We start from the raw sequence: 25,649 nt of genomic DNA, 5'->3' as shown, positions 1-25,649 counted from the left end.
CTGAAAACTGCCTCCCATTCATTGCAATGGGTGCCATCACACTAGGTGGTGCACTTACGGGACATTTTAAAAAGTACTGCAAGCAGCATCTTTGGGGCGGCCTGGGAGCGCTATTGGGAGCCGCCCATTGAAATGAATAGACAGTGCCTCCAAAGCACCTTAAAAGCACTTTGAAAGTGCCACAAAACTGGCCTTTTTTTCTTTTTTTTTTAAAAGGTCACATGACCTTAAAAAACTCCGCCCTGCTAGTGCCGGAAAAGCACCGCAAGTTGTGTAAGATGCAGCAGTAAAAAAATAAAAACGGAAAAGATAAAAACGGGTAAAAAGGAAAATTATATATTTGAATATGACTGGTTCCTGCAGTTTATAGAGGAAGAAAGGAGCACTGTTGGACCATACAAGTCTCAGACCATAACAATACAAAGATGCCCAGCAAAGAATGGGCAAAGTGTACAAATCCACGAATAAACCATTCGGACAAAATCTGAAAAACAAAATAAAAAACAAAAACAAAATAAAGCCTCAAAATAAAAAGGGTGTAAATTAAGAAAAAAAATTGCTGCGTGCAGTCTGGAGAGAATCATACATGACTGACCAAAACAATACAAACCGCAATTAGGAAATATGGAAAAGTGAGTGACTGCAGCTGTCTGCAAAGATATTACAGAATCCCAGCATTGTTATAATTTAAATCACACCTAGAGCATGCAAATTGCTTCCCAGGTTTTTCTCCACATCCCGAATTAGCAAAATAAACGAATACATTGTTATTATAAAAGAAAAGTGACACATTTATTAAAAGTTTTTTTTTTTCTTTTTTACCAATTCTGATAATATGTACAGTGATGAAAATGTCTTTCCGAAGGTCACTTGAACTCAAGTCCTGAAAAACAAATTTGTTTCTTCATTAACTACAATAACTTGAGCAATCATGAGTTCATATTTAAGATACAAGACAACACAGTTCTATGCATACAGGCAGTCTAATTTGGTCCAGGAAGGTGACCGATTGGCTACTTAACCAGATACCCCAACAGGCACAAGCCTTGTTATCTTAGCTGATTATTTCTGAGACTGTACTTTATTCATTTAATTTTTTTATTAATTTCATAATTCTAATTAATTGCTAAAAATGAAAATATGTAATCACTGAATAGGATATTGATATTTACACACATTCTAGGTTCACATATAGGGTCTCCTATTTGTATAAAAATTAAATAGTCCCATCCTAAAATTCCTTTGTAGGAAAGTGTCCACACATAACTTGTTTACTCTTTCTCATCTACCTTGTTTCTAAATTCAGACATATATCACTGTCCAAAGAGACAAAACTAACTGAAGTGGAAAGTTATAACTAAGAGTACCCAGCAGCAATTGTACAGCTGATGAAATCTGAAACTGAGGATCCCTGCAAAAATATGGATCAACAGAGGAAGAACTATTCTGTGCTAATTAAAGTGGAACTTCACTCTCTCAATAAACATTGACCATTTGTAATCCTTATGCTGCTGGCATTAGTAAAAAGATAGAAAAGTATATCATATTCACTTGTTTTAAACTGTATTTTACATTTCTTCAATTACTTCCTGGTTTCCATGCTTAGGCAAAATTGTGTCATCCCAGGAGTATTTAGGAGGGGAGGAGGGGTTCTCTCAGCTAAGCACACCCCCCCTGCCTGTATGCATGAGCTAAGGATGGATTCCAGGAAGTAAATGCTACATGAATCATCTGCCCTTACTCAAGATGGCCATGACCAGAAATGCTAGGGGGAGTTTTTCAAAGCAATTTCTTAGTAAAATAAAACATGGAGACATGGATGGATGGGGGAGTTTGCTTTGAATATTAAAAATGAATTAAACAAAAGTTTTGGTTTGTGGTTCTCAGATTCAGTGCAGTTCCGCTTTAAGTTATGATTCACCATTGTAAAATAGGAAAGTCTCCTTTAAAATGTTTCACGGCCATAGCCACCCTATGTCTTCTTTTGGTAGGATCCGAATCCTTTGGCCTGCCTGAAGTTGTATTAGATGTATAAACTTACTGTTTTTCTAGCTCTGAGTGGCACCCCTGCACTTACTAGCCTCTCTCCTCGCTTCTTCCTGGCCTCGGGCGCAGCAGGCTCCCAAGGGGGCGCCCAGGTCGGAAGAGGTGCATGTTAGTGGTTGAACAATGAATAGCAGGGACTCTTGTATAAATGTTCTTGTCACATTGCGAAGTTTGTTTGTACTGAATTTTATGACGTGGAAAGTTTCTGCTTAAAATTTTGACAACCGGCCTGCCCATTGTTGGGTGACCGGTTCATGTTTTCTATTCTTTTACTTCTGTCAAAAAAATTCTTAATAAAAATCTTATAGAACCTAAAATGTTTCACGGTGTAACAATTTTCAAGAAACTGTTATAACTAATGCCAGACTTTTCATATCCTATTGGTTGGTAGCAAAGACTATACAGTATATTATGAGCATACAGTATATGCACTAGATGACTTTAAAAGTAAAGTAAGTGCAATAACCAAAGCTCAGGACATGGTAAGATAACATACATTGAATTATAGGACACCCTACGGTTGTTGGTTGCTCCAGATTTTTTTTTCTTTTATGTAAAAATATACACAGTACACATTTTCAAAAGAAACATGGTTACAATAAATAAGAATGCATCCCGTGACTATGGAATTACTGAAACGGGCAGGTCTTGCTTCATAATGTGAAACATCACAGTCTACTATAAAATACGAGAGAGATGTACAACTAAGAAGAAGAAATAAAACACTGCTAGTGCCCAACACAGTCCATATAGTATTAGGATAGTTCAAAGTGTTCAAATGCGATAATGTGATTTGCGTTTAATAGAAGCCATAACAAAAAAATAAGCCATCTGACTGACTTTCTCTACTTTCCATATCATTCACAATGGCTGTGATGTCCTCACTATATAATATACAAATATAACTTCAAACTCTTAGGATCATAAATTAACCCAATTATTCAAGTCTGCCCAAAGTGGTTAATGCACACCCCTACTAAATAAAACAAACTCCACGGTTTGTTATTAGCTATATTAAAATTCGTAATTTTCAGCTTTAGCCGTACTACCTCTTATCAATTAAAACACAATTCATTTTGAAATGGTTACACTTCAACAAGCCTCCACTTGAGCTTTGTAGGCATGAAGAAATTAATCACAGACATCACACTTACAACAAAGAGGGAACTGTATCGTTCTGTCTTCTCTGGAGATTTAGGCAGCCCATTCCTATTCAGCCTTACAAAGAAGCGTTCACTGCAAGAAGAAAAAAATATTTTACATTCATTTACAGTGCAGGTGAACAATTAGCATACTGGTGGATGTAGTGTAGTCAGCCCCATCTCTCAAATTTAAATTCTGTGATGCCTTAGAAAGCAACTGTCAGAGCATTAAAAAAAAAGTATTAAAATGCTGAATGTAAAATTTAAACCTGACAAAATGTCAGCTTTGCTGCAGCAAGTGCTTAACCTGTCATTACAGATCGTTCTTACAGTCTCAAAGATGATGCTAGGTAAATAGATCACTTGAAAAAAGTAAAACAGAAATAAAATAACTGCGCTTAATTTCAGTTTACACGCCATGCTTTCAACATTAAATTAAATTGCCATTTTTTAAAGTGTATGTAAATCCTAAATCAATTTTGCATGCCTGGTGTCATACCGCACTGCATACATTTTTTTCTAAGCAAATCATTTTTTTTTTATCGATTTTAAAATTTTCTTTTACTTGATGATCTTGTCAATAACAGCACTTTCTGTTGCAAGCAAAAAACACTAAGCCACTGCTCAGTTAGCAGCAGCAACATTGTCAGCCCAACGTGTGCGCTGCTTTACTAAGTTGTCGCACTGCCTATTTGATAAACCTGATTGGCAGCCCAACAGCCAAAGGCATGAGAACGCTCATGTACAAAAATTCCCCATTGGACTTTAAAAGAGCAGCACCAGAAAGACAAGTAAATACATTCTTAGAAAACCCAAGTTATTTATATGTGTGATTAAAATTGGGTTAAAATTCTATAAAATATATCCAAAAAAATGGTAATTGTACATTTCATATACAAAAAAAAATCTCTGATATAGTAGCACATATGCATATAAGAATAGCCAGTTGATATCATAAGGACATCTTCAGAGAAACCAGGTCATTAATAGAACAGAATATAAAGCAAGTACCCAAAAAGAGGATAACTGCAATAAAGAAAATACCTCCCAATGGATGAAAATTGACGAGCAGTAAAGAGATCAAAATGTACCCAACAATCAATCACCATATATAGAACGCAAAACCCCTCTCTAGCAAAAAATAAATAAAAAATGTAGTGCAATGGAAAAGCACCATCAGGAGAGTTTTGTCCAGGAGCTGTGGAAAGGGCAGGAAACCACCAAATGGGAAACACACAGCAAAAGTCACAGATCGGAGCCCACTAAATGCAACTGCAAAATATGTATCAAGGAGCATAGAGCCAAATATATTCCAGTTAAAAACAGCTAGCGAGAGAGTAACCACTGTGAGACAGGTGGAATAAGATCCTAATATGACTTGTGCATGTATGTTTCAGGTTTGGTGGTTTCCTGCCTCTTAAGAGTTACATATTCAGTTTGGAAACAAGACAATAGTCCATCTAGTTCAACCAATAAAAAAAAATAAAAAAATACAATCCTATATACTCAATCCTATACCCATAGTTGATCCAGAGGCAGGCAAAAAACCCCAGCAAAGCATGATCTAATTTTCTACAGCAGGGGGGGAAAAAATTCTGATCCCCCGAGAGGCAATCCGATATTCCCTGGATCAACTTTACCTATAAATGTTAGTACCCAGTTATATTATGTACATTTACAAAAGAATCCAGGCTTTTTTAAAAGCCAATCAACTGAGCTGGCCAGAATCACCCCTGGAGGGAGTCTATTCCACATTTCCGTATTTGGAGATGGAATTTTTTTACCTCTAGATGTAAAGAGTGCCCCCTTGTCCGCTGTCATGTCCTTAAAGTGAATAATAACACCAAGTTCACTAAATGGACCCTTTATGTATTTGTACATGTTGATCACATCCCCCTAAATCTCTTTTTCTCGAGAGAATAAATTCAGTTCCTCTAAATTTTACGCATAGCCAAGCTCCTCCATGCCTCTCATCAGTTTGGTTGCCCTTTCTCCAGTTCCCCGATATCAGGACCATATCACTTTTGAGCCATTGTGGATAATTTGGGGCTGCGTCAATACCATCCCTATTATGGACTTCAGCTCCCCCATGCTTCTTTGTATACACAGGGCTGAAAGTTTTTAATACATTTGGCTTCTCTTTATCCCCAGTCACCCACTCCAGGGTACCTGCTTCTTATTGGGTTATATTAAGGACATGGTTTCTCTGCAGATGTCATTATGGATAGGATTATCACCTGAAGAAGTGAATGTTGCTTCACAAAAGTGTTAAGCTTTAGGATATCAATTGTCTAGCATATGTGCTACTATATCAGAGATTTTTTGTATGTGAAATGTTCAATTACCATTTTTTTGGGATATACTTTATATAATTTTAACCCAATTTTAATCATGCACATAAATAAAAACCATTCCACTAGTCTGATGTAGCGTGTTTAAAGGGCATGTTGCATCATGGGTCAACATGTATTGCATTAAGACACCTTTCCTTACTTTGGCATTGGATTATTTACACACAATAGACCAAAAAGTCATGTGAGCAGGATTTTTAGCGGCTTAACACAAGATCCTGCTTACCATGTGCTGGCAAGGTGCATTGCAGTACTGCAGCACACGGGTGCGAAAGCGCCCCAAATTCATACTATACCTAAAATGGCCTATTTTCGTTTTCCACTTCACTAAAGTATTATGGATGAACATGACTTATTTATTGAGTGACTATGTTTTGCTTGTAGCTAAAATCAGACTCACTGCTGCACAGTCTGACCTTTGTCTGGACTCCCAATGATGGCATTTACGCTGAAAATGCACAGTGAGCATTGTGTTAAAGCAACAATATAGATTATTTTGCTTTGTGCTTTAATGGGAGGGAGACCGTAATAGATCCAGACCTGACAGTATTCTTATACACTCAAAGAATGAGGCATTTATTAATGTAAATAATGAAATCTGAAGATTGGTATTTATAATATTTTATTTTAAAGTAACCAGCAAAATCTATTAGGACAAAAAAGCTAGTAAAGACATATCTAAAATGAGGAGCCTTCGTCCATTTTTTTTCCACATGTTCTGAACCTGTATATACCTATAAATGCTTTCTAATAATTTAATCAGACTATGTTATACAAGTAAATGTTAATGATGCTGGAATAGAGCCAAAAGAATAGACTACCAAGAATATAATGTACCCACTTTTCTTAGCAATCTGTTTGACTTATAAAATATCCTGACTCTTAATTACCAGGCTGAAGTCAAGCTGGTTTCAGCACTGTTTGCCCTGATTCCTGTGCTTCTGTTACACAGGAAACACCAATTATCTGGTTATAATGAATGAGACACTGCTGCTAATTAAATTAGGACATAACACATTAAAATTATGACAATGGTATAAGTCTAGTCCTCTTGCTAAGGGCATACAATTATTATCAATGGAAAAAGCCAACACAATGTCCAAGTAACTTGACACTCTGGGGTTGATTTACTAAAACTGGAGGGTACTAAATCTGGCGCAGCTCTGCATAGAAACCAATCTGCTTCCATTTTTTTTTTGTCCAGGCTTATTTGAAGAAGCTGAAGTTATAAGACGATTGGCTACCATGCAGAGCTGCACCAGATTTTGCACTCTCCAGTTTTAGTACATCAACCCATAGCCATTCTCTGCCTATGCATTCAAACCACGAATGGCATGAAGTTTGTATATTTAAATAAGTTGTGAATGGCCGAGACCATTTTATTCTACTTTAGAAAAAAAAAACGGTGGGTAAAGGAAATAATTAACCCACGAAACCCCCCTCCACCCATTAAAAATATTCATCCGAAATGACGACAGACACAGTTTTTGCTTAAGGCCAGGTTCACACTGTTCTGCATGAAAGTCACGCAACTTTGACGAGATCTAGAAGAAATTTCGAAGCAACTTCAGGGAATGTCTGTGTAATCTTCCTGTAATGTCAGATCCAAATCACATCAATTTAGATGAGGACTCGACTTGGATGCGACTTCTATTCAATTCTATGGGCTGAAATTGGACTGAAGAAGTCGGAAAAATATTACAGGAACTTTTTTCAAAGTTGCACAGAAACGAGTCGGACCAATTAAGATGGCTCTCATAGGGAAATATATATATTTATTTTTACATGTAATGCGCACTCAAAGTCGGAGCACATGTCACGCCAGTGTGAACAGGGGCTTAATCCAGCTACAGCAGCTCATAAAAAAAAAAAAGTACTCCCCTGACATTTTTGTAAATATTTTTTTATATATATCTTTTCATGGGACAACACTTCTTTGGTCGACCATGGCGAGGCCTGTTCTGAGTGGAACCTGTCCTGTTAAACCGCTGTATGATCTTGGCCAATGTGCTGCAGCTCAATTTCAGGTTCTTGGCAATCTTCTTATAGCCTAGGCCATCTTCATGTAGAGCAACAATTCTTTTTTAAAGATCCTCAGAGAGTTCTTTGCCATGAGGTGCCATGTTGAACTTCCAGCGACCAGTATTAGAGAATAAGAGTGATAACACCAAATTTACCTTCCCTGCTTCCCATTCACACCTCAGACCTTGTAACACCAACAAGTCACATGACACCAGGGAGAGAAAATGGGTAATTATGCCCAGTTTGGACACTTTTTTCACTTAGGGGTGTACTCACTTTTGTTGCCTGCAGTTTAGACATTGATGGCTGTGTGTTGAGTTATTTTGAGGGGACGGCAAATGTACACTGTTATATAAGTTGTACACTCACTACTCTACATTGTAGCAAAGTGTAATTTCTTCAGTGTTGTCACATGAAAAAATATAATAAAATATTTACAAAAATATGAGGGGTGTACTCACTTTTGTTAGATACTGTATATTTACTCAATTCAAAGCCAGAGTCACAGAGTTGGAAAAAGGATCACCCCCCTTATGTCAGTATTTGGTTGAACTACCCTTTACTTTAGTTACAGTCTTTAGTCTGTTGGGATAGGTCGCTACTAACTTTACACATCTAGACTTTGCAATATTTGCCCACTCTTCTTTGCAGAACTGTTCAAGTTAAATTTGATGGTGACTGTTTGTGGACTGCAGTCTTCAAGTCATTCCAAAGTTTTCAATAGGAAGTCGGGGCTCTGACTAGGCCATGCAAGGACATTCACCTTTTTCTCCTTCAACCACTGTGTGGTCATTTTTACTGTGTGCTTTGGGCAGGGGTCAAGTCCTGGGGAAAAAAGTGTGGGAACTCCCACCCAAGATCCACTCCCCCACCAAAAAAAAAAAAAAATGATACGCTCATATGCATAATTACTTAACCGCATGTTTGTTTGTTTTTTCGATCCACTGTACCTTAGTAATCCTTTATGTTACTGCCCGCTTCCTGTATATGGATTCATCGGGTAGTGTGCGGGTATACTTGCGAAAGCAAGTTCTTTCTAAATCCTGCGATAACTCGCGGCAGACCTCCGCAATGTCTCCTGGGAACAATGACAAAAGCTCCCAGGAGACATTTCGGCATTGAGGAAGTGACGTAATACCCACACACTGCCCGATGAATCCATATACAGGAAGCGGCCAGTAACATAAAGTATTACTAAGGTTTGCCTGCCCCTGACAGTGACTCGAGCTGGGCATCGCCGCTTAGTGAAGGATTGGCTCGGGTGGCTCGGCTGCTCTAGTCCTGCAAAGGGAACTGCGTTCCTGCTGTGAAAAAAGTGCAGGAACTCCGTTCCCACGCATTCCCGCAGGACTTGAGCCCTGGCTTTGGGTCATTGTCATTGGAAGGTAAGCCTTCTCCCCATTGACCATTTTCTGGCAGAGGGCAGCAGATTTTTCTCAAAAATGTGATAGTATTTTGCCCCATCCATTTTCCTTCTATCCTAACAAGTGCTTTAGTCCTTGCTGCAGAGAAACACACCTATAACAGGATATTACCACCTCCATGCTTTACTGTAGGAATGGTGTTAGTTGGCTGGTGAGCTGTATTGGATTTCCACCAGACTTATCGTTTGGTGTTAAAGTGGAGGTTCACCCTAAAAATGATTTTTTTACATTAAAACGTACAATAGTAAGGACATTACATTTTGGCAGTTTTTTTTTTTTGCTCTGTACTTACCTTTATATCTGGATTTTGTCCAGGGCTTCCGCGTTCTGACGACTCCGGGACTGGGCGTTCCTATCCCTGCCTCAGGCTTCCGATGCTTGCGGGACTGGGCGTTCCTATACTTTCGTTGGATGATTGACGGCTTGTGAAACAGGTGACCTGTCGCACAACGCGCGTCACCAGATTTCCGGAAATACCCGAGCTAAGAGTCGGCACTATATGGCGCCTGCGCCCGCCGTGTAGAGCTGACTGCGCAGGCGCCGTATAGTGCCGACTCGCAGCTCGGCTCTTTCCCGACGTCTGGTGGCGCGCGTTGTGCGACAGGTCACCTGTTTCACAAGACGTCAATCATCGAACGGAAGGATAGAAACGCCCAGTCACGCAGTCATCGGAACCCCTGAACAACAGGATATAAAGGTATGTACCGAGAAAAAAAAAAACAGCCGAAATGTAATGTCCTTAGTATGCTGGCTCTGCCAGATGCAATTAAATTTTTTTTTTTTTTGGGGTGAACCCCCGCTTTTAGGACAAATAATTCAATTTTAGTCTCATCTGACCATTAGCCCTGGTTCACACTGACTGCAGGAATGAAATTGTGCGAGTTCAGCCATGTTCACATGATTTCATTCCCGTGTGCGAGTCCCGATTTCGGGGGGAAATTTCAGAGACATCTGAGTGGGTTTCTGAACAGATATCAATGAAAATCGCACCCCGAAATTGCCAAAAGTAGTACAGAAACTACTTTTGGGAATTGGTGTGGCTCTGAAAATGCGGATTTGGACGGTGCTATTGCCGCTAATTTGGCATGCGATTTGGCATACTTAATAATACACTTTACTGTGCTTCTGGGGATTGATAAAGCCTTTGAATTTTTTTGTATCCATCTCCTGACTTGTGCCTGTACAAAACGTTATCCTGGCAATCTTTTGATAGTGCCCTGCTACCCATAGTTGATTGTTTGCTTCAGTTGCACTACCAGGGACTGAAATGCTCCGGGAAAGCTCTTTTCAATCTGATCACAGTTGGAAGTCAATGGGGTTGAGAAGATGATTAACCTGTTTAAGTGTATTCCGTTTTTCATAGTAATTTTTTGGAGGGGGGTGATCCTTTTTGAAACTAAATGATTATGTTTAAAAATATATATATATTTTTCTGGCATGGTGTTATATCTTTCACTTGGATGTTATAAGTTGCAAATACAGCTGGATAAAACAAAAACGGTCTGTCTTCATTTCAGGCTGCAAAGCAACAAAATTTGAAGGGGTGATTTTTTTTTCTATACCCACTGTATGCAACTGTTAAAAAAAGCTAGTGTTTTCCCAGGACCCCTGATATAAAGGCAGAGTACCCCCAAACTATGTGTAACCATTGTTTAAAACAATCCCTATATGTTTTTGGAGTGAAATACGGGAACAGCCATAACTGGCTTGCTCTTAAAGTCAACTGAACCTTTAAAAATAATCAGGTGCATTAAACAAGAGATACTCAGTCTTAAGCTGGCCATAGATTATGCAATTTTCTTTCCTGCAGCGATGGGTTGCAGAAAATAAAAATCACTCAATTTCTCCTTCAATATAGTCGGTGTTGATGGATACCTCCCATGGAGCTACTGTTTTCACACAGTGATTATTGCTAGCAGCTATAGCCTCTGGCGATAATCGCATGAAAAATTAAACATCCTGGTTGTAACCAAGTTAATTTAAATTAAATAAGTTGATCAATTATTTTGGGTATAAGCCTGCCCCTAGATGGTTTGAATCACAATGGTCAGCTTTACAATTCCTTTTCATTAAATGAGCAGCCACAACCTGAGTACAAAAGCCTGTCAGTAGCTGTGTGCTTCTCTGTGGAGAAGCAGTGGTCTTACTGCAGAGGTCTGACATACCCCCTTACTGAGTCAGACCTCTAGCTCTGCATCAGCAAAGCTCATGCTCCAATCTAATTAGAGAACTCTGGCTCAGCCAGTGGATGTGCCATACCTCTGCAGAGACCACTGCTTCAACACAGAGCAAGGGTCCTGCACTCCAATATACTGGTAGGAGGCAGGTTCTGGCTGATTTTTAAAGAAAAAACTGTAAGACCTTGTTTTGATGGACCTGGTAGGTATTTGGCAGATTTAAAACTGAAGGCTCAAGTGGATTTTAAAAGGTTCAGGATCCGTAGATGTTCTTCTGCTCCTGCACTTACCACTTAATCTGAGACCTTGAAAATAAACTGTATTTATTGGCGTATATACACACACATTGTCACCCTGCAAATCGGTTGCAAATAGTGTGTGTGTGTTATAGGGCGATACTGCAATTTGGGCTGCCTCGGAGAGAACGGGGATGGGGGCGGGACGAGCGCCATCAGATTACATACAGCGAGAATCTCCTGTTTACTCAGCGGCCTCTGTAATAGGAAGTCCAGTCTCCTGGGCCGGCATTGGACCAATGTTCTGTCTATCATAGATGCCGGGCCGGGAGGTGGGACTTTGTATTTAAGAGGCCACCGAGTAAACAAGAGATTCTCGCTGTATGTAATCTGACAGCGCTTATCCCGCCCCCCCTCCCTGCGATAGGCATTGATGGGCAATGGTGAGGCTGCAGATGGGCATTGATCAAGCTGCATTGATGGGCAATTGAGAGGCTGCGGATGTGCATTGATCAGGCTGCATTAATGGGCAATTGTGAAGCTGCAGATGGGCATTGATGGGTAATTTTAAGGCTGCAGATGGGCATTCATCAGGCTCCATTGATGGGCACTGACCCTTCTATTGCTTCAAAGTTCTTTATTTAAAATTGTATTTTTTTTCCTGAAACTTCACTCTTAAAATGAAGGTGCGTGTTATATATGCCTGTGCGTGTTATATGCCGATAAATAGGGTACATCATCAGTAGAGTCTGAACTCTTGTTCCAGGTCAGCGACTCAATAGGTTAAAAATCCAGGACAAGAATGACAGTCTGGAAACCTGTACAAACCAACAATGGCAGATTCACATATTTTCTTTAAATAACTAAATTACTTCATCATGTCAGTTTCATAAAAAATGTATAGTTTACAAAAAATAATATACAGATGTAATGAACTGACATGATGCAGAGGAAGTAACCCAGCAAATACTATTTGCTGCATATTTTCCTTTATACTGGCTGTTTATAATACCAAATAATTTAAAGATTATCTGATTAGCGTCATAAGACCGTAAAACACTTTTAGTCGTTATTTAGCACCGGTACATTTTTTATGGAGGTGTGTACATGAAACCAAAAAGAACAACAAATGAAAAAGGTAAGAGAGATAGAAGGATTTGAGACCAAAAAGGAGATGACTGAGGGGGAAGGAGGGACAGGCAGACTTGGGTCCAAAGAGGGACAGTTGGGAGCTATGTACTAAGCAAAACCCTTAAGAGCAATGCATCACAGCCCTCCACTTTCACATGGGTCTGTGTTAACATCGAGCAAATATCTCTACTGAATGCTCACAAATCCAACTGCCTTGAGAACAAAAAAGCACAGGGAAATAACGAACTCTTAAGAGATTAATCTAAGCAGGTCAGCAGAGGATTTTAGCACTACAGTAACAAATGGGGGCCTGCAGTCTGAGCTGCCGTTAACCCATCTGCTTCCTTCAAACCGTGGTGGCAAAGTTTATTACCTTCTAATCATTCCACAAAGTCATAATTTTAGTGTCTGAAAGGTAGCCTGAACATTTGTTTTATCCCTTCATGTTACTAAAATGATAGGATTCTAAAATTATTATCTTGTCTCAATCCTTAAACCAAAAATGTTAAAGCAGAAATCTAGCCAAAAACAACAAGATAAAAATGAAAGGTCCATAAACAGATAAGCTGACATAACAAGCTTTTGGTGTAATACTTCCTTTCAATCCAGACATTTCCTCCACTGTACTTTTTCTATCACTAGGTGTCCTAACTCTGAAGAAATGCCTAAGTAAACCTACTTCCTCTGAGCCAAGGTCATCCTAGAAATGCCCCAGCCAGTGATTATATGGTGACCGGAGAAGCAGTTCATCTGTCACATTGCTCTCCCCGTACCCCCCCCCCCCCATCAGCATGCTCCCTGTCAGCATACAGTACATAGCGATTGACTTCTTTCCACTTACACTCCATCTTTGCTATACAGGGACTGCAAGAGGCTGACATCAGGTCACTTAGACTGCTTGTATAAAAAACGCCCTAAATGGCCCAACACTCACCCAAGACCTGAGCGATAAGAGGTCTTTTGAACACTCAGTTCTCGGTTTAGAGCTGGCAGGGGACCACTCTAGCATTAGATAGGTTCTGCAGCCATCTAGGTTTTTCTTTTGCAACCCACACTAGAGGTCGACCGATATGGGTTTTTCTCATGTCAGTGCCACATCAGTGCCCATCAGTGCCACATCATTAGTGCCCACCAGTGCAGCCTATCAGTGTCCATCAGTGAAGCCTCATCAATGCCCACCAATGCACCAGTGCATCCTATCATTGCCCACCAGTGCATCTCGTCAGCGCATATCACCAGTGCATCACATCAGTGCCAACCAATGCATCACCTCATCAGTGCCAACCAGTGCATCACCTCATCAGTGCCAACCAGTGCATCACCTCATCAGTGCCTCACATCAGTGCCCACCAGTACAGCCCAATTTCATTCACTGCCACCTCATCAATGCCCACCAGCAGAGCGCTCCAGGCTCCATTCCATCTCCTAGCCTAGTACAAGAAAGCTCCATTCGTCCCTGGCTCTGATGTGCTGCCCCGCCTCTGCCTAAAATCCCCAGAATGCAGAGCGAGCTGGTAACAGCCAATCGGCGGCTGCCGCTGCCGACATCCTCCACTCTAAAAAAGAACCATCCTCTGACGTGCTGCGCGCCCTGCCTCTGCCCACAAACCCCAGAATGCAGCACGGGCCGGCAGTTACCGGCCCGCGCTGCATTCTGGGGTTTGTAGGCAGAGGCAGGGTGCGCAGCACGTCAGGGGACGTTTTTTTTTACAGTGGAGGATGTCGGCAGCGGCGGCCGCCGATTGGCTGTTACAGGCCTGCTGGTTGGCTGCCAACTTCCTTAAACAAAAAAAAAAGTCATCAGATAGCAGCGAGCGGGCCCCTCCTCTGTGGGTGTAAACAGAGAGGAGGGCCGCCGCGCTGGGTGTATCAAGATGGCCGCAGCTCCGGAGCTAGGCCGAAGCTGCAGCCTTTCCTGATGCTGTGACCCAGGCGGCAATCCGCGGATTGCCGCCGCGGTCACAGCATCAGGAAAGGCCGCGGCTTTCGGCCTAGCTCCGGAGCAGTGGCACCGCTAGCGGCCATGTTAAATATCGGCCTAATTTGGATAAAAATCGGCCGATGCCGATTTCTCCAAAACGGCCAAAAATCGGCCTGCCAGTATATCGGTCGACCTCTAACCCACACTTCTCTTTTTAATAAATAATATACTGTGCTATGGAGCAAAGATACTGTGTGTGCTATAAGCTCTCAGTTGGTGCAAAAGGTACCATGAATAAGATGACAAAGATAATGATTTCAACAACACATAAGTCATTAACCATTGATTTAAGATATCAATTGTACCTGATCTAAATATTTTTGTCCAGCATTGTAAAATATGAAACAGTGTTCATAAATGAAACAGTCTCTTAAGCAATCAGCGCAATTATTAAAGTTGAGTTCCACCCAAAAATGGAACTCCCACTTTTTGGATATTAAACCCCCCCGTGTCACATTTGCCACCTTTCAGGGGGAGGGGGGAACAGATACCTGTATAATACAGGTATTTGCTCCCAGTTCCGGACATTAAGCAAAGCACAACCCTTCTCAAAAGTGATCCACCTTAAAATGTGTACTCATAATATAAAACCATCTAGTATATCAAATGCATTTGTAAGTCAGTACACAATAGCATTAAATGATTTGCAGTGTCCATCAAGTGTTAAAATCCATTAAACACCAGTGTGTCAGTATAGCTGCTTCACACTCTTGTGCTCTCTCACTACCAGGTGAAATGCAAGCTTACCTCACAGGGATAGATACCACACATGTCTCAATTAGTCACCACCGCCGTGCATCTTCCAGAATCCACGTCTCAATCCCTCCAGTCAATGCGGAGAAGCTGCCACCTTACTATTTCAACCAGGCTCCTACTCTCATGCAGGGGCATACAAAAATACAAAGCGTGGACATAGTGTACTTTTCTATGTACCTTTATTTGCCCCAAATAGAAAACACTTACTAGTTAAAAAAAATCATCCACAGCATAGAATAGACCACGTGACCCCGGTGAGCGCCGTGACATCAAAGGCTCGACTCCTCCCTCCTATAATGTGATGCTATTGTGTATGGACTTACAAATTTATTTGATGAACTAGATGGTTTTGAATTATAAATACACATTTTGAGGTGGATCATTTTTGAGAAGTGGTGCACTTCACTTTTTGCATTATTAGTATAGTGTTATATTACAGGCCTCAAAATTTCAAGTCCTGAGCTACTAGCCAGGCCTTAAGAGTTACTCGCTCTTGTAAATGATCTTGTGAAATAACACTGTTAAATGTTTTATTCAGTATGGCACAGTGACTGCGTTTGATGGCATGGCACAGTGGTGACAATTGATGGCACAGTGGCTGCGTTTGATGGCATGGCAGCGTGGTGACAATTGATGGCATGGCACAGTGGTGACAATTGATGGCACAGTGGCTGCGTTTGATGGCATGGCAGAGTGGTGACAATTGATGGCACAGTGGCTGCGTTTGATGGCATGGCACAGTGGTGACAATTGATGGCACAGTGGCTGCGTTTGATGGCATGGCACAGTGGTGACAATTGATGGCACAGTGGCTGCGTTTGATGGGCACAGTGAGAGGGTCACAGGGCAAGAAGGTAAAGAAACATAAGCATGGCTCTTTTAACATTACACACAGATTAGACTGTCACAGTAACTGCAGCCACAATGATTTCATTATTTATGACACTGTCCGACTCTGACTGACCTGCTTCTTCACACAAGGCAGGAGGTCAGTGTAGATGCCGTTCGTTCCGAATCCTGTGTCTGACTGTGCTGCAATTATGTCTGCTCTGCCTGCCTCCAAGTCCAGCAGCTCCTTCAGACAGTCCTCAGGCTCCGTGGCAGTGACTTATGGCCCCGCCCCCTCATCTATTCTATTCCACAGAGGGAGAGGTGTCCGGAGCGCCTGTCATAATCACTGCAGTGACTGCACTGTACATCCCCGCACGGCTCTAAGCCTGATCCACCATCCGGGCCAGCTCATAACGGCTCCCGAGCGATCAGAAGCCGAAAAATTATGTGTAGCCCACACACACGATCATTTTAAATGATGTTTTTAAAAACGTAGTTTTTTCATGTCGAAAAATGATCGTTTGTACGCGGCATTACAGTTCCTGTGGCAGTTGTGGCTGAAATATTTTTTGATCTACCTGACCATGGCTTGGTATCGAGAGATCCCCAAATTGTATATCCTTTTCCATCTTTGTAAAGTTTTGTTACCTTGTCACGCAGGTCTTTTGACTGTTCTTTTCTACCTCCTCATGGTTCAGTGTCTAGCCTGCTTAGTGAATCCATGTGAGCGCCAACAAACTCATTGACTATTTATACACAGACACCTATTGTAATTTAAAAAGCCACAAATGTGGGAAATTAACCTTTAAATTGCCATTTTAACCTGTGTGTGCCACCTTCTGTGTCTGTACCAAGACCAAACATTCCAGGGTATGTAAACTTCATCAGGGCCATTTGGGAGATTTCTGTTATTATGATTTAAAAAGGATCCAAAAAACTATGTGATAATAAATGATTTCATGTGATTGCTATCTTTAAATAAAAGATTTTTTTTTGGCATGATCAGTCATGTTTTCAATATTAATGGCAAAATTTCAAAATTTCTGCCAGCAAACTTTAAAGCACAACTGTACATAGGATAGTAGGGCATTGGAAATTGACATTAGGGCAGAGATTGGCATCTGTAAGACAGAGATTGGTGTCAGAAGTATTGTATTTTTACCATTACATATTTACAATTTTTTTAATAAATTATATTTTTAATTTCAAGAATAGTTTGGGAATCTGTGCAGCACAGGGTGATTAGGGTGCACCCAGGCACACCTGGCACACCCTGTGTGCATGCCTATGCCGAGGAGAGATGTTAAGGGGTGCAGGCAGAGGCACTAACCGCAATGTGCAAGTAAAATCTCAGCAGTCCAGAGATCCAGCAGAGCACCTGAATAGCATGCCTGTGTGCAGCCATCTAAAGTTTTCCCCATTCCACTCACATCATGTTCTACTGCTACTTATGGCCTTGTTCACACAAGCTCTGAGCTCCGTATAGACAGTGTTCGGAGTCACTCACCCACTTGTCTGTCACATAAGGATGAACGGCTTGGTCTGTGCAGCAGCCGAAATCCTAATAAACTACAAATGGGCTGTCTGCACGCAGCACCTGGAGGTTAGAGATGCTGGGGGAAAAATGGCCCATTCACAGTATAGGGGCCTCAGTGCCCATGTGAACGTTGAATTCACACCATATCATTGTGATAATTCAGCCACAGGCGGTGATGCCCTCCAACTCCTGGGAATGATGACACACATCACCCAGGAGCCAAGGCGCTGCAGGATTTGACGTACCTAACCGCAGCAGTCAAAACAGGAACAAAAAAAAAAAAAAAGATTAAACCATGAAAAAACAGGTAAATAAAGCTAGAAAAACAGCCAATGATGTTTTAATTTGTTGTATTGAAGCAAAAAATGCAAATGTGGGTGGAACTCCACTGTAAGACTGCTCTACTATGCAAATGGTGACCAGAGCTTGCCTGGCACTGCTCTGGCTCACCCTCTGCAAAGGCTTCCAATCGACCACCAATGTGACATGTGGTCTCCCTGACCAAGCGGTAGGTAAAGGAAGCAAGAGGGGATAAGCCACAAAATTAATTACTTACTACTATTGCCAACACAAACATAGCAAATTGTTTATAAGGTATTGTTAATATGCAATATTTCTGATCATTTAGAATAATCAATTATAAAGTGCATTAAAGGGTCACTAAAGGAAAAAAATGTTTTAGCTGAAATGACTGTTTACAGGGTATAGAGACATAATAGTTAACTAATTCCTTTTAAAAATGATTAAAATAGATACAAACCAATTATAAAATGTACCTGCAGTTTAATTTTGTTTTTGCTGTTGTTTGCTGGTTCTCTGATGTACAGAGAGCCACTAGAGGGCAGTCAGCCAATAGAGAGCAGTGATACTTTGTCTAAAACTCCTCAGCACCAATCCAGTTTCGTTTTACACACAGTAATCACACCTCCTTGATTAGTCACCACCGTGAGAAATCTCCCAGTACTGTGGTGATCAGGAAACAGACAACCAGGAAGTGTCCAGAACAGAGAGGATTTACAGCAACATCAAAGCGAAAACGAACAATGAGGACATGAAACCAGGACTGCAGTAAGGTAAAGGAAGCTATTTAGCTAAAAAAAAAAAAATTCCTTTAGTGACCCTTTAACTAGCACAGCACTTGAATTATTAAAATTCTATAACGTTAAATTCAATGAAATGTTTGCTACGGCAGATTTGATATCATGTTTCTGTCAGATGGGAAAAACAGGACTGTCTGTCAGAATCAAAATATTTAGACTTTAAACGTGAGAAAATGAAAATGAAGCATTCGTTTTCTGAGATCTTTTGCCATCTAGAGTACATTTCACAAAGCTGCATGAATTAATAAATCAGTGATAATTAAATACAGTACAATGCCTCAACTGTATCAAGTTTTACTAGAAACTGGTACATAAAAGAACGGATTTATAAAGGCTTGCAAAAATAATGATTTCCTCCACATTTGTCCCATCGTGCACTACATTTTTCTTCTCCCCACTACTCACACCCAATTTATAATTGAAAATTAATAAAGTACACCAGGCTTTAGGCTAACATACATTTTAAGTTTCAGAATAAGACAGGCAAGTAGGGATAAATAGTACTCATCAAATAAATCGTTTTGCCAATTAATTAATTTCACCTGTACTAGCATATAATAAAAAGCAATGGCTAAAAACGGACAAATCGGGTTTATAAATAAATACATTTGTCAGAAATAAATGTTACTATGTTAATATATACACCCCATACAGCAAGCATGTAGTACTGGTGTCTCATGGGCCTCATTCAGGCCTTCACAATCCTTCTCTGTGGCCATAGGTTTTAAGGATATAATGAACTGAATGCATCTCAAAAGGGTTCCCCAGGTGACACATTACTAGCACGGCTGGTATGATTAAATTAAATTAATTGCAAAATCCAAAGTGTCATAATCGTATTGTAGAATTAAAGCAGACCTTTTTTTTCTCCTCAACTAGGCGAGGATGATGTTTCCTTATGTTTCCTTGCTTTCCTTCCCCACTTGTTCTTTTGTGTATTACCCAAATGGCACATGCATGCAGAATGTAAGCTGAGCAGGCACACTAGCTTTTCTCAGTCATGGCCTGGAGACCAAAAAGTAATGCAAAAAAGGTGCTAAATTTAAACAAATATATGAATTCACCAGCTGCCGCTGCAACAGACTGCAAGAGCAGGGAAAAGATGTCCGTCAACCTAGGAACAGACACTAGCTAAAAAAAAGCTTCTTTGGAGTGGGAGGGATTGTATTAGGGCTGCCCTTACAATTTGTCAGTGTCTAATCACCTGAGCGCAGCAACATAACCCATGGTCTAAGATCATGATCCCATGTCCTGTTACAATTATCATATAAAAAACATATGTAACAATTTAAGCAGAACTGCACTCTCTCAATCAACCTTAACTATTTTTAAAATGTATGCTGCTAGCATTAGTAAAGGATAGGAAACTATATCATAATTTACTTGTTTTAAAACTTTTTATACATTTCTTAAAGTGGAAGTAAACCCCCCTATCATTTTCAGCCAAGGAAGCTGACATATTTGCCTCTGTTTAATCTACAACTGCCATGATTCTGTTCATGTGATCAGTTATGACACTAGCCATTGGATGGCTTGACAGTTTGGTTGAGAGCACAACCAATTGTAGTGTTACATTTCCGGCATGTACCGGAATTGAATGGGTTTACTTCCGCTTTAAGTTATTTCCTGGTTTCCAAGCCTAGGCAAATGTCATACATTCCAGCAGTCTTCAGGCGGGAAGGAGGAGTTTTCTCAGCTAAGCAAACCCTCCTGAGTTAAGGACAAATAAATTCCAGGAAGAAAATGCTATATAAATCATATGCACTTACTCAAGATGGTCATGGCCAGAAATGCTAGGGGTGTTTTTCAAAGTAATTTCTCTTCAAAATAAAGTATGGAGACATGGATGGATAGGGGAGTTTGCTCTGAATATTATAAATTAAATAGCACTTTTTTGGTGCTCAGTTGCAGCGTAGCGCTGTGTTAACCATTTAATATACAGAATATACAGTGCCTTGAAAAAGTATTCATACCCCTTGACATTTTCCACATTTTGTCATGTTACAATCAAAAAATTCAAATGTATTTTATTGGGTTTTTTATTTGATGGACAAACACAAAAAGGGCAAATCCACTTTGCACTGCAAGTGCACTTGGAAGTGCAGTTGCTGTAGATCCGAGGGGGACATGCAAGGAAAATATTTCTTGTACAGGATTGGATGATAAAATCATCAGAGCTTCCCCTCATTTCAGATCTTCCCCTGTAGTGCAAAGTGGATAGACCTTTAGTAAATCAACCCCAAAGTTGCATATAATTGTGAAGTGGAAGCAAAATTATAAATGTTTTTTTAAATTTGTTTTACAAATACTTATCTGAAAAGTGTGGCGTGCATTTGTATTCAGCCCCCTTTACTCTGATACCCCCAACTAAAATCTAGTGGAACCAATTGCCGTCAGAAGTTACCTAATAGTAGTAAATAGAGTTCACATGTGTGTAATTTAATTTCAGTATGAATACAGCTGTTCTGTGAAGTCAGAGGTTTGTTAGAGAACCTTAGTGAACAAACAGCATCATGAAGGCCAAGGAACACACCAGACAGCTCAAGGATAAAGTTGTAGTGAAATGTTTAAAGCAGGGTAAGGTTGTATAAAATATCCCAAGCTTTAAACATCTCACGGAGCACTGTTCAATACATCATCTGAAAAATAGAAAGAGTATGGCACAACTGCAAACCTACCAAGACATGGCCGTCCACCTAAACCGACAGGCTGGGCAAGGAGAGCATTAATCAGAGAAGCAACCAAGAGGCCCATTGTAACTCTGGAGGAGTTGAAGAGATCCACAGCTCAGGTGGGATAATCTGTCCACAGGGCAATTATTAGTCGTACACTCCACAAATCTGACAATTATGGAAGAGTGGCAAGAAGAAAGCCATTGTCAAAAGAAAGCCATAAGACATAATGATAAAGAGAGAGGGATGGGGGGGAAAAACAAGAACCTAGGATAGAGAGAAATAAAAGGGAAAGAAAGGAGAACAAATAGAAAGAGTGGTACATTCTAAAATTTCCCATAAGGGGTTTAATACTGTACAAGTAGAAGGGACTCAGGGAGCGCCAAATGTCTGTGGGTTAGGGGTGCAAATCACTTGCCTTGCCCCGGGGTGCCGACAGCCCAAGCTATGAAAATAATTTTACTGTTAGGGGTCCCCACAACTTCAGGGCACTGGAGGGCTGAGAACCACTGGTTTAGATCAAAGCATATTCATGTGTTAGAATGACCCGAAGTCAAGACTAAATCCAACTGATAATTTGTGGCAAGACTTGAAAATTGCTGTTCACAGATGCTCTTCATCCAATCTGACAGAGCTTGAGCAAAGAAGATTGGGCAACAAATTCACTCTCTAGATGTGCAAAGCTGATAGAGACATACCCAAAAAGACTTTCAGCTGTTATTGCAGCAAACGGTGGTTCTACAATTCACTCAAGGGGGCTGAATACAAATGCACGCCATACTTTTCAGATATTTATTTGAAAACTATATATAATTTAACTTTCACTTCACTTCACAATTATGTGCCACTTTGTGTCGGTCTAGCTAGCACATAAAATCCCAATAAAATACATGTACCTTTTAACATGACAATATGTGGAATATTTCAAGGGGTGTGAATACTTCCTCAGGGCACTGTAACAATATTCTAGATAACACTATACTGCAAGGGCAAGAACAATTGTTTCATTATTGTAACCACAGCTGCAAAATGTAGCCAGCCACAGACTGGCCCTGGTCCAAGATGTTCACAGACTGCATGTTTTTGTAACATTACTCGTAAGGAATACAGTTCAATGGGTGCATCACTAATATAGTATAGAAATGCCTCAAAGACTGCCTAGTATTTTAACAAAATGATCTTCTTGACATAATTAGCACAAACAAATTAATAAAGATCTCAATAGGCTCATCTGTAGCAGGAAATACAGTTGAATTCCATAGCCCTGCAACACCAGGATGATCCAGGTGACTCAGGCAGCTGATGTCTGGCAAACTGAAGCCCAAGGTCAATGACATGTAATGAAAAGGACCATTATTTATTTACTAACCCCAATGTGCAGTAAAAATATAAATAGTAAATAAAAGAGATAAGTCCATGGGGTGGCATACACCTTGTTTGACTTAACCACTATAAGCCATCACATTTTTAACAGCGTTGCATTTCCTGGAGTTCTTCTTTAAGGATAAGACTAGCTGCTGAAGGTTACTGTACTTTACAAATGACAATAATCTGGTAAGATATGGCAGTTGTTAATGGTTCCTTTGTCAGAAGATGTTTATGTTTGTATATATGACTTATAAAGGAAACCTAAATAAAGAAAAGGCAACTTGGAAAGATACTTCACAGAGAACTTCCAGAACATACTGAGATCTCTACATACATCTACTTAAAAAAAAAATGAAGCAAATGAAAGGTTCCTCTCAATCTGATAACAAGCCATGATTAAAAAAACTCACAACAGAGTGCCCTTTTTTCATAAATGCCTTTCATTGCAAACACCGACGGCACTGCTAGGCAACCGAAAACAAGACAAAGTTGCCAATTAAAACAGCAGCCACACAAATTTGTATTTTGTTTTTTTCACATCAGTGGGCTGCCAACAGTTCACTTTTAATACTTATAATCTTCAATGTAAAAAGTTACTTGGATGTTGGCACGCCTCAGCTTCTTTGATACAGCAGAATTCTTGACACATGCACAGCCCTTAATTACTAGCCTACCAGCGCAGCAATAGCATTTGCAAAGAACAGAAAAATGTAAACCAAATTAAGCAACATGTAACAATGCAGTAATAGCATTGCAGGTCTTACAAAGCCAGCAACCCTTACAGGCTTCATTTGTAACTGAACACAGTTCACTAATGTTATAATCCAAGAGCAAAGTGATTCCATAAATAGGAAGAATAAAATAGACGGCGTACTAGAAATTTAAAGCACATTATGTTATTAATGAAATAAAAAAAAATGCATATATAAATTTACAATTATGAATTTAGAAATTTCAAAACTTTAAAAGGGGGACAATTTTAAATTACTCAAAGGGCTATTTCTGGAAATATACTGCATATGGCTACCACATTGATACAACCATTGTGTGGGGCCTCTTAACATACCATCATCACTCATAGGGATTTTAGACATACAACAAGTATGTTGCATTTAAATTGTTGCTTTATTTTTTCCTGACCAGAAGTTGTTTATACCTATATACCCTAGTACAGGGGTCTCCAAACTTTTCAAAGAAAGGGCCAGTTTATTGGCCTTCAGACTTTAGGAGGGCCGGATTGTGGTCAGCTTGGGCAGAAAATGTCCCGAGCCCAGCATCAGTGAAAATAAATAGGGCCTCAGGGTTCGTGGTCAGATGGAGAAGTAGTGCTCCTTTTAGTATGAGGAATAGTATCCCATCATTGGTATCAGTGGAAGAAATAGTGCCTCATTGTTGGTGTCAGTGGGAGGAATAGTACCCCAAGGGCCGGATAAAGGCTAGCAAAGGTCCACAACTGGCCCCCGGGTCGCAGTTTGGAGACCACTGCCCTAGTAAATGCAGTGAGATACCTACTAATTTTCCTCACTACATTTTTACATTTTAAGTATTTTTATTTGGTGCATGCTTTTAATAAGCACCTTGAGAAGATTTGTTTTATTTTAATAAGCGGACACATTGACAAAAATGGAACTTCCGCTTTTCGGAACCCTCACCCTCTCCGGTGTCACATTTGGCACCTTTCAGGGGGGAGGGGGGAAGCAGATACCTGTCTAATACAGGTATTTTGCTCCCACTTCGGGGCATAAATACCTGAGCCACCCGCGGGTATCTATGCCACTTTTGGTGCCTTCTCCGTCCCCCCACTGTCTTCTGGGAGACACACAGGTCCCAGAAGACAGCAGGGACAAGTGGGATCGCGCAGCATGAGTCGCGCATGCACAGTAGGGAACCAGGAAGTGAAGTTGCAATTCCTGATTCCCTAACCAAAGATGGTGGGATAGATCAGCTTCAGGTGCCATCATCGCGGACGCCCTGGACAGGTAAGGGTCCTTATTTTAAATGTCAGCAGCTGCAGTATTTGAAGCTGCGGACTTTAAAAAAAAAGATAAAAAAATCGGTGGAACTCTGCTTTAAGGTGTACTCATACAACAGTTAACGTAAACTTTTTTTAATTGCTGTATATTTTTTACAGCATATTTATACATTTAGCCACAGTCTGCCAACTGTATTATTGCCTCACTCTGTTGAAGGCATAAATAAAGCCACGTGATTACTACAGTTGCCCATCACATGATCAAGAACCATGCCAATTGGTGCTTGATCACTATATTTGACAAAACAAGTTGCTAATGCCAACGTCCATATTTTTATCCTCACGGATTAGTTTTAATTGTTGTAATTATCAGTATACTCTTTGCAGGTAGGTCAGATGCTTAATATGAAGGGGACCGTTCTGCTAGGCAGAAACTGCAAGCAAATATGGTTGCATGCAGGTACATCCTTTACATTAGGCATTGATACTCAGTGATGAGATACAGTGTGTATATAAATCTATATATGCACACACAGTGTATATTGCATTCTCTTATGAAAAAAAGACAAAGGTGTGTCAAAATAAACATAAAACGTTTTTACGGACTGCAACAGTCACAGTAATGTTCACCAGATTCCAAGCAAAAGTGAAAAGGAGAAAATGACTGCATAGAATGATCACCATGTCAAGAAATTAAATCAGAGAATTATCAAGGGAAAAGAAAAGAAAATACATTGAGGCATTTTGGCTTTCAGTAGCTGCAAAACTTTTTGCTTTCATGTGCAAAATGTTCAAAGCTTTGATATTCTATGTTTTAAATGTATAATGCAAGAAGCAGTTGGTTTAAATCCAATTAAAATATAGACTTCCCTGACTTTTACTCTTAGGATCCTCAAAGTTTAG

At 40.2% G+C, this 25,649-nt stretch overlaps 1 protein-coding gene across 2 annotated transcripts in view; it reads right to left on the bottom strand.

Annotated features, from left to right (window-relative positions):
* Positions 1-25,649, bottom strand: part of DOCK4 (dedicator of cytokinesis 4) — a 407,978-nt gene that overhangs the window by 234,683 nt on the left and 147,646 nt on the right. For both annotated transcript variants that reach the window (XM_040343815.1, XM_040343816.1), the window contains exons 9-10: positions 3,201-3,282; positions 823-883 (exon numbers count right to left, since the gene is read on the bottom strand). In XM_040343815.1, the coding sequence (XP_040199749.1) occupies positions 823-883; positions 3,201-3,282 (143 nt within the window). The remainder of the gene's footprint in view (positions 1-822; positions 884-3,200; positions 3,283-25,649) is intronic.

The sequence above is a fragment of the Rana temporaria genome, chromosome 3 (genome assembly GCF_905171775.1).
Source record: "Rana temporaria chromosome 3, aRanTem1.1, whole genome shotgun sequence".
Taxonomy (NCBI): Eukaryota; Metazoa; Chordata; class Amphibia; order Anura; family Ranidae; genus Rana; species Rana temporaria.
Note: the sequence above shows the minus strand (reverse complement) of the source record. Positions and strands in the feature narration are given on the sequence as shown.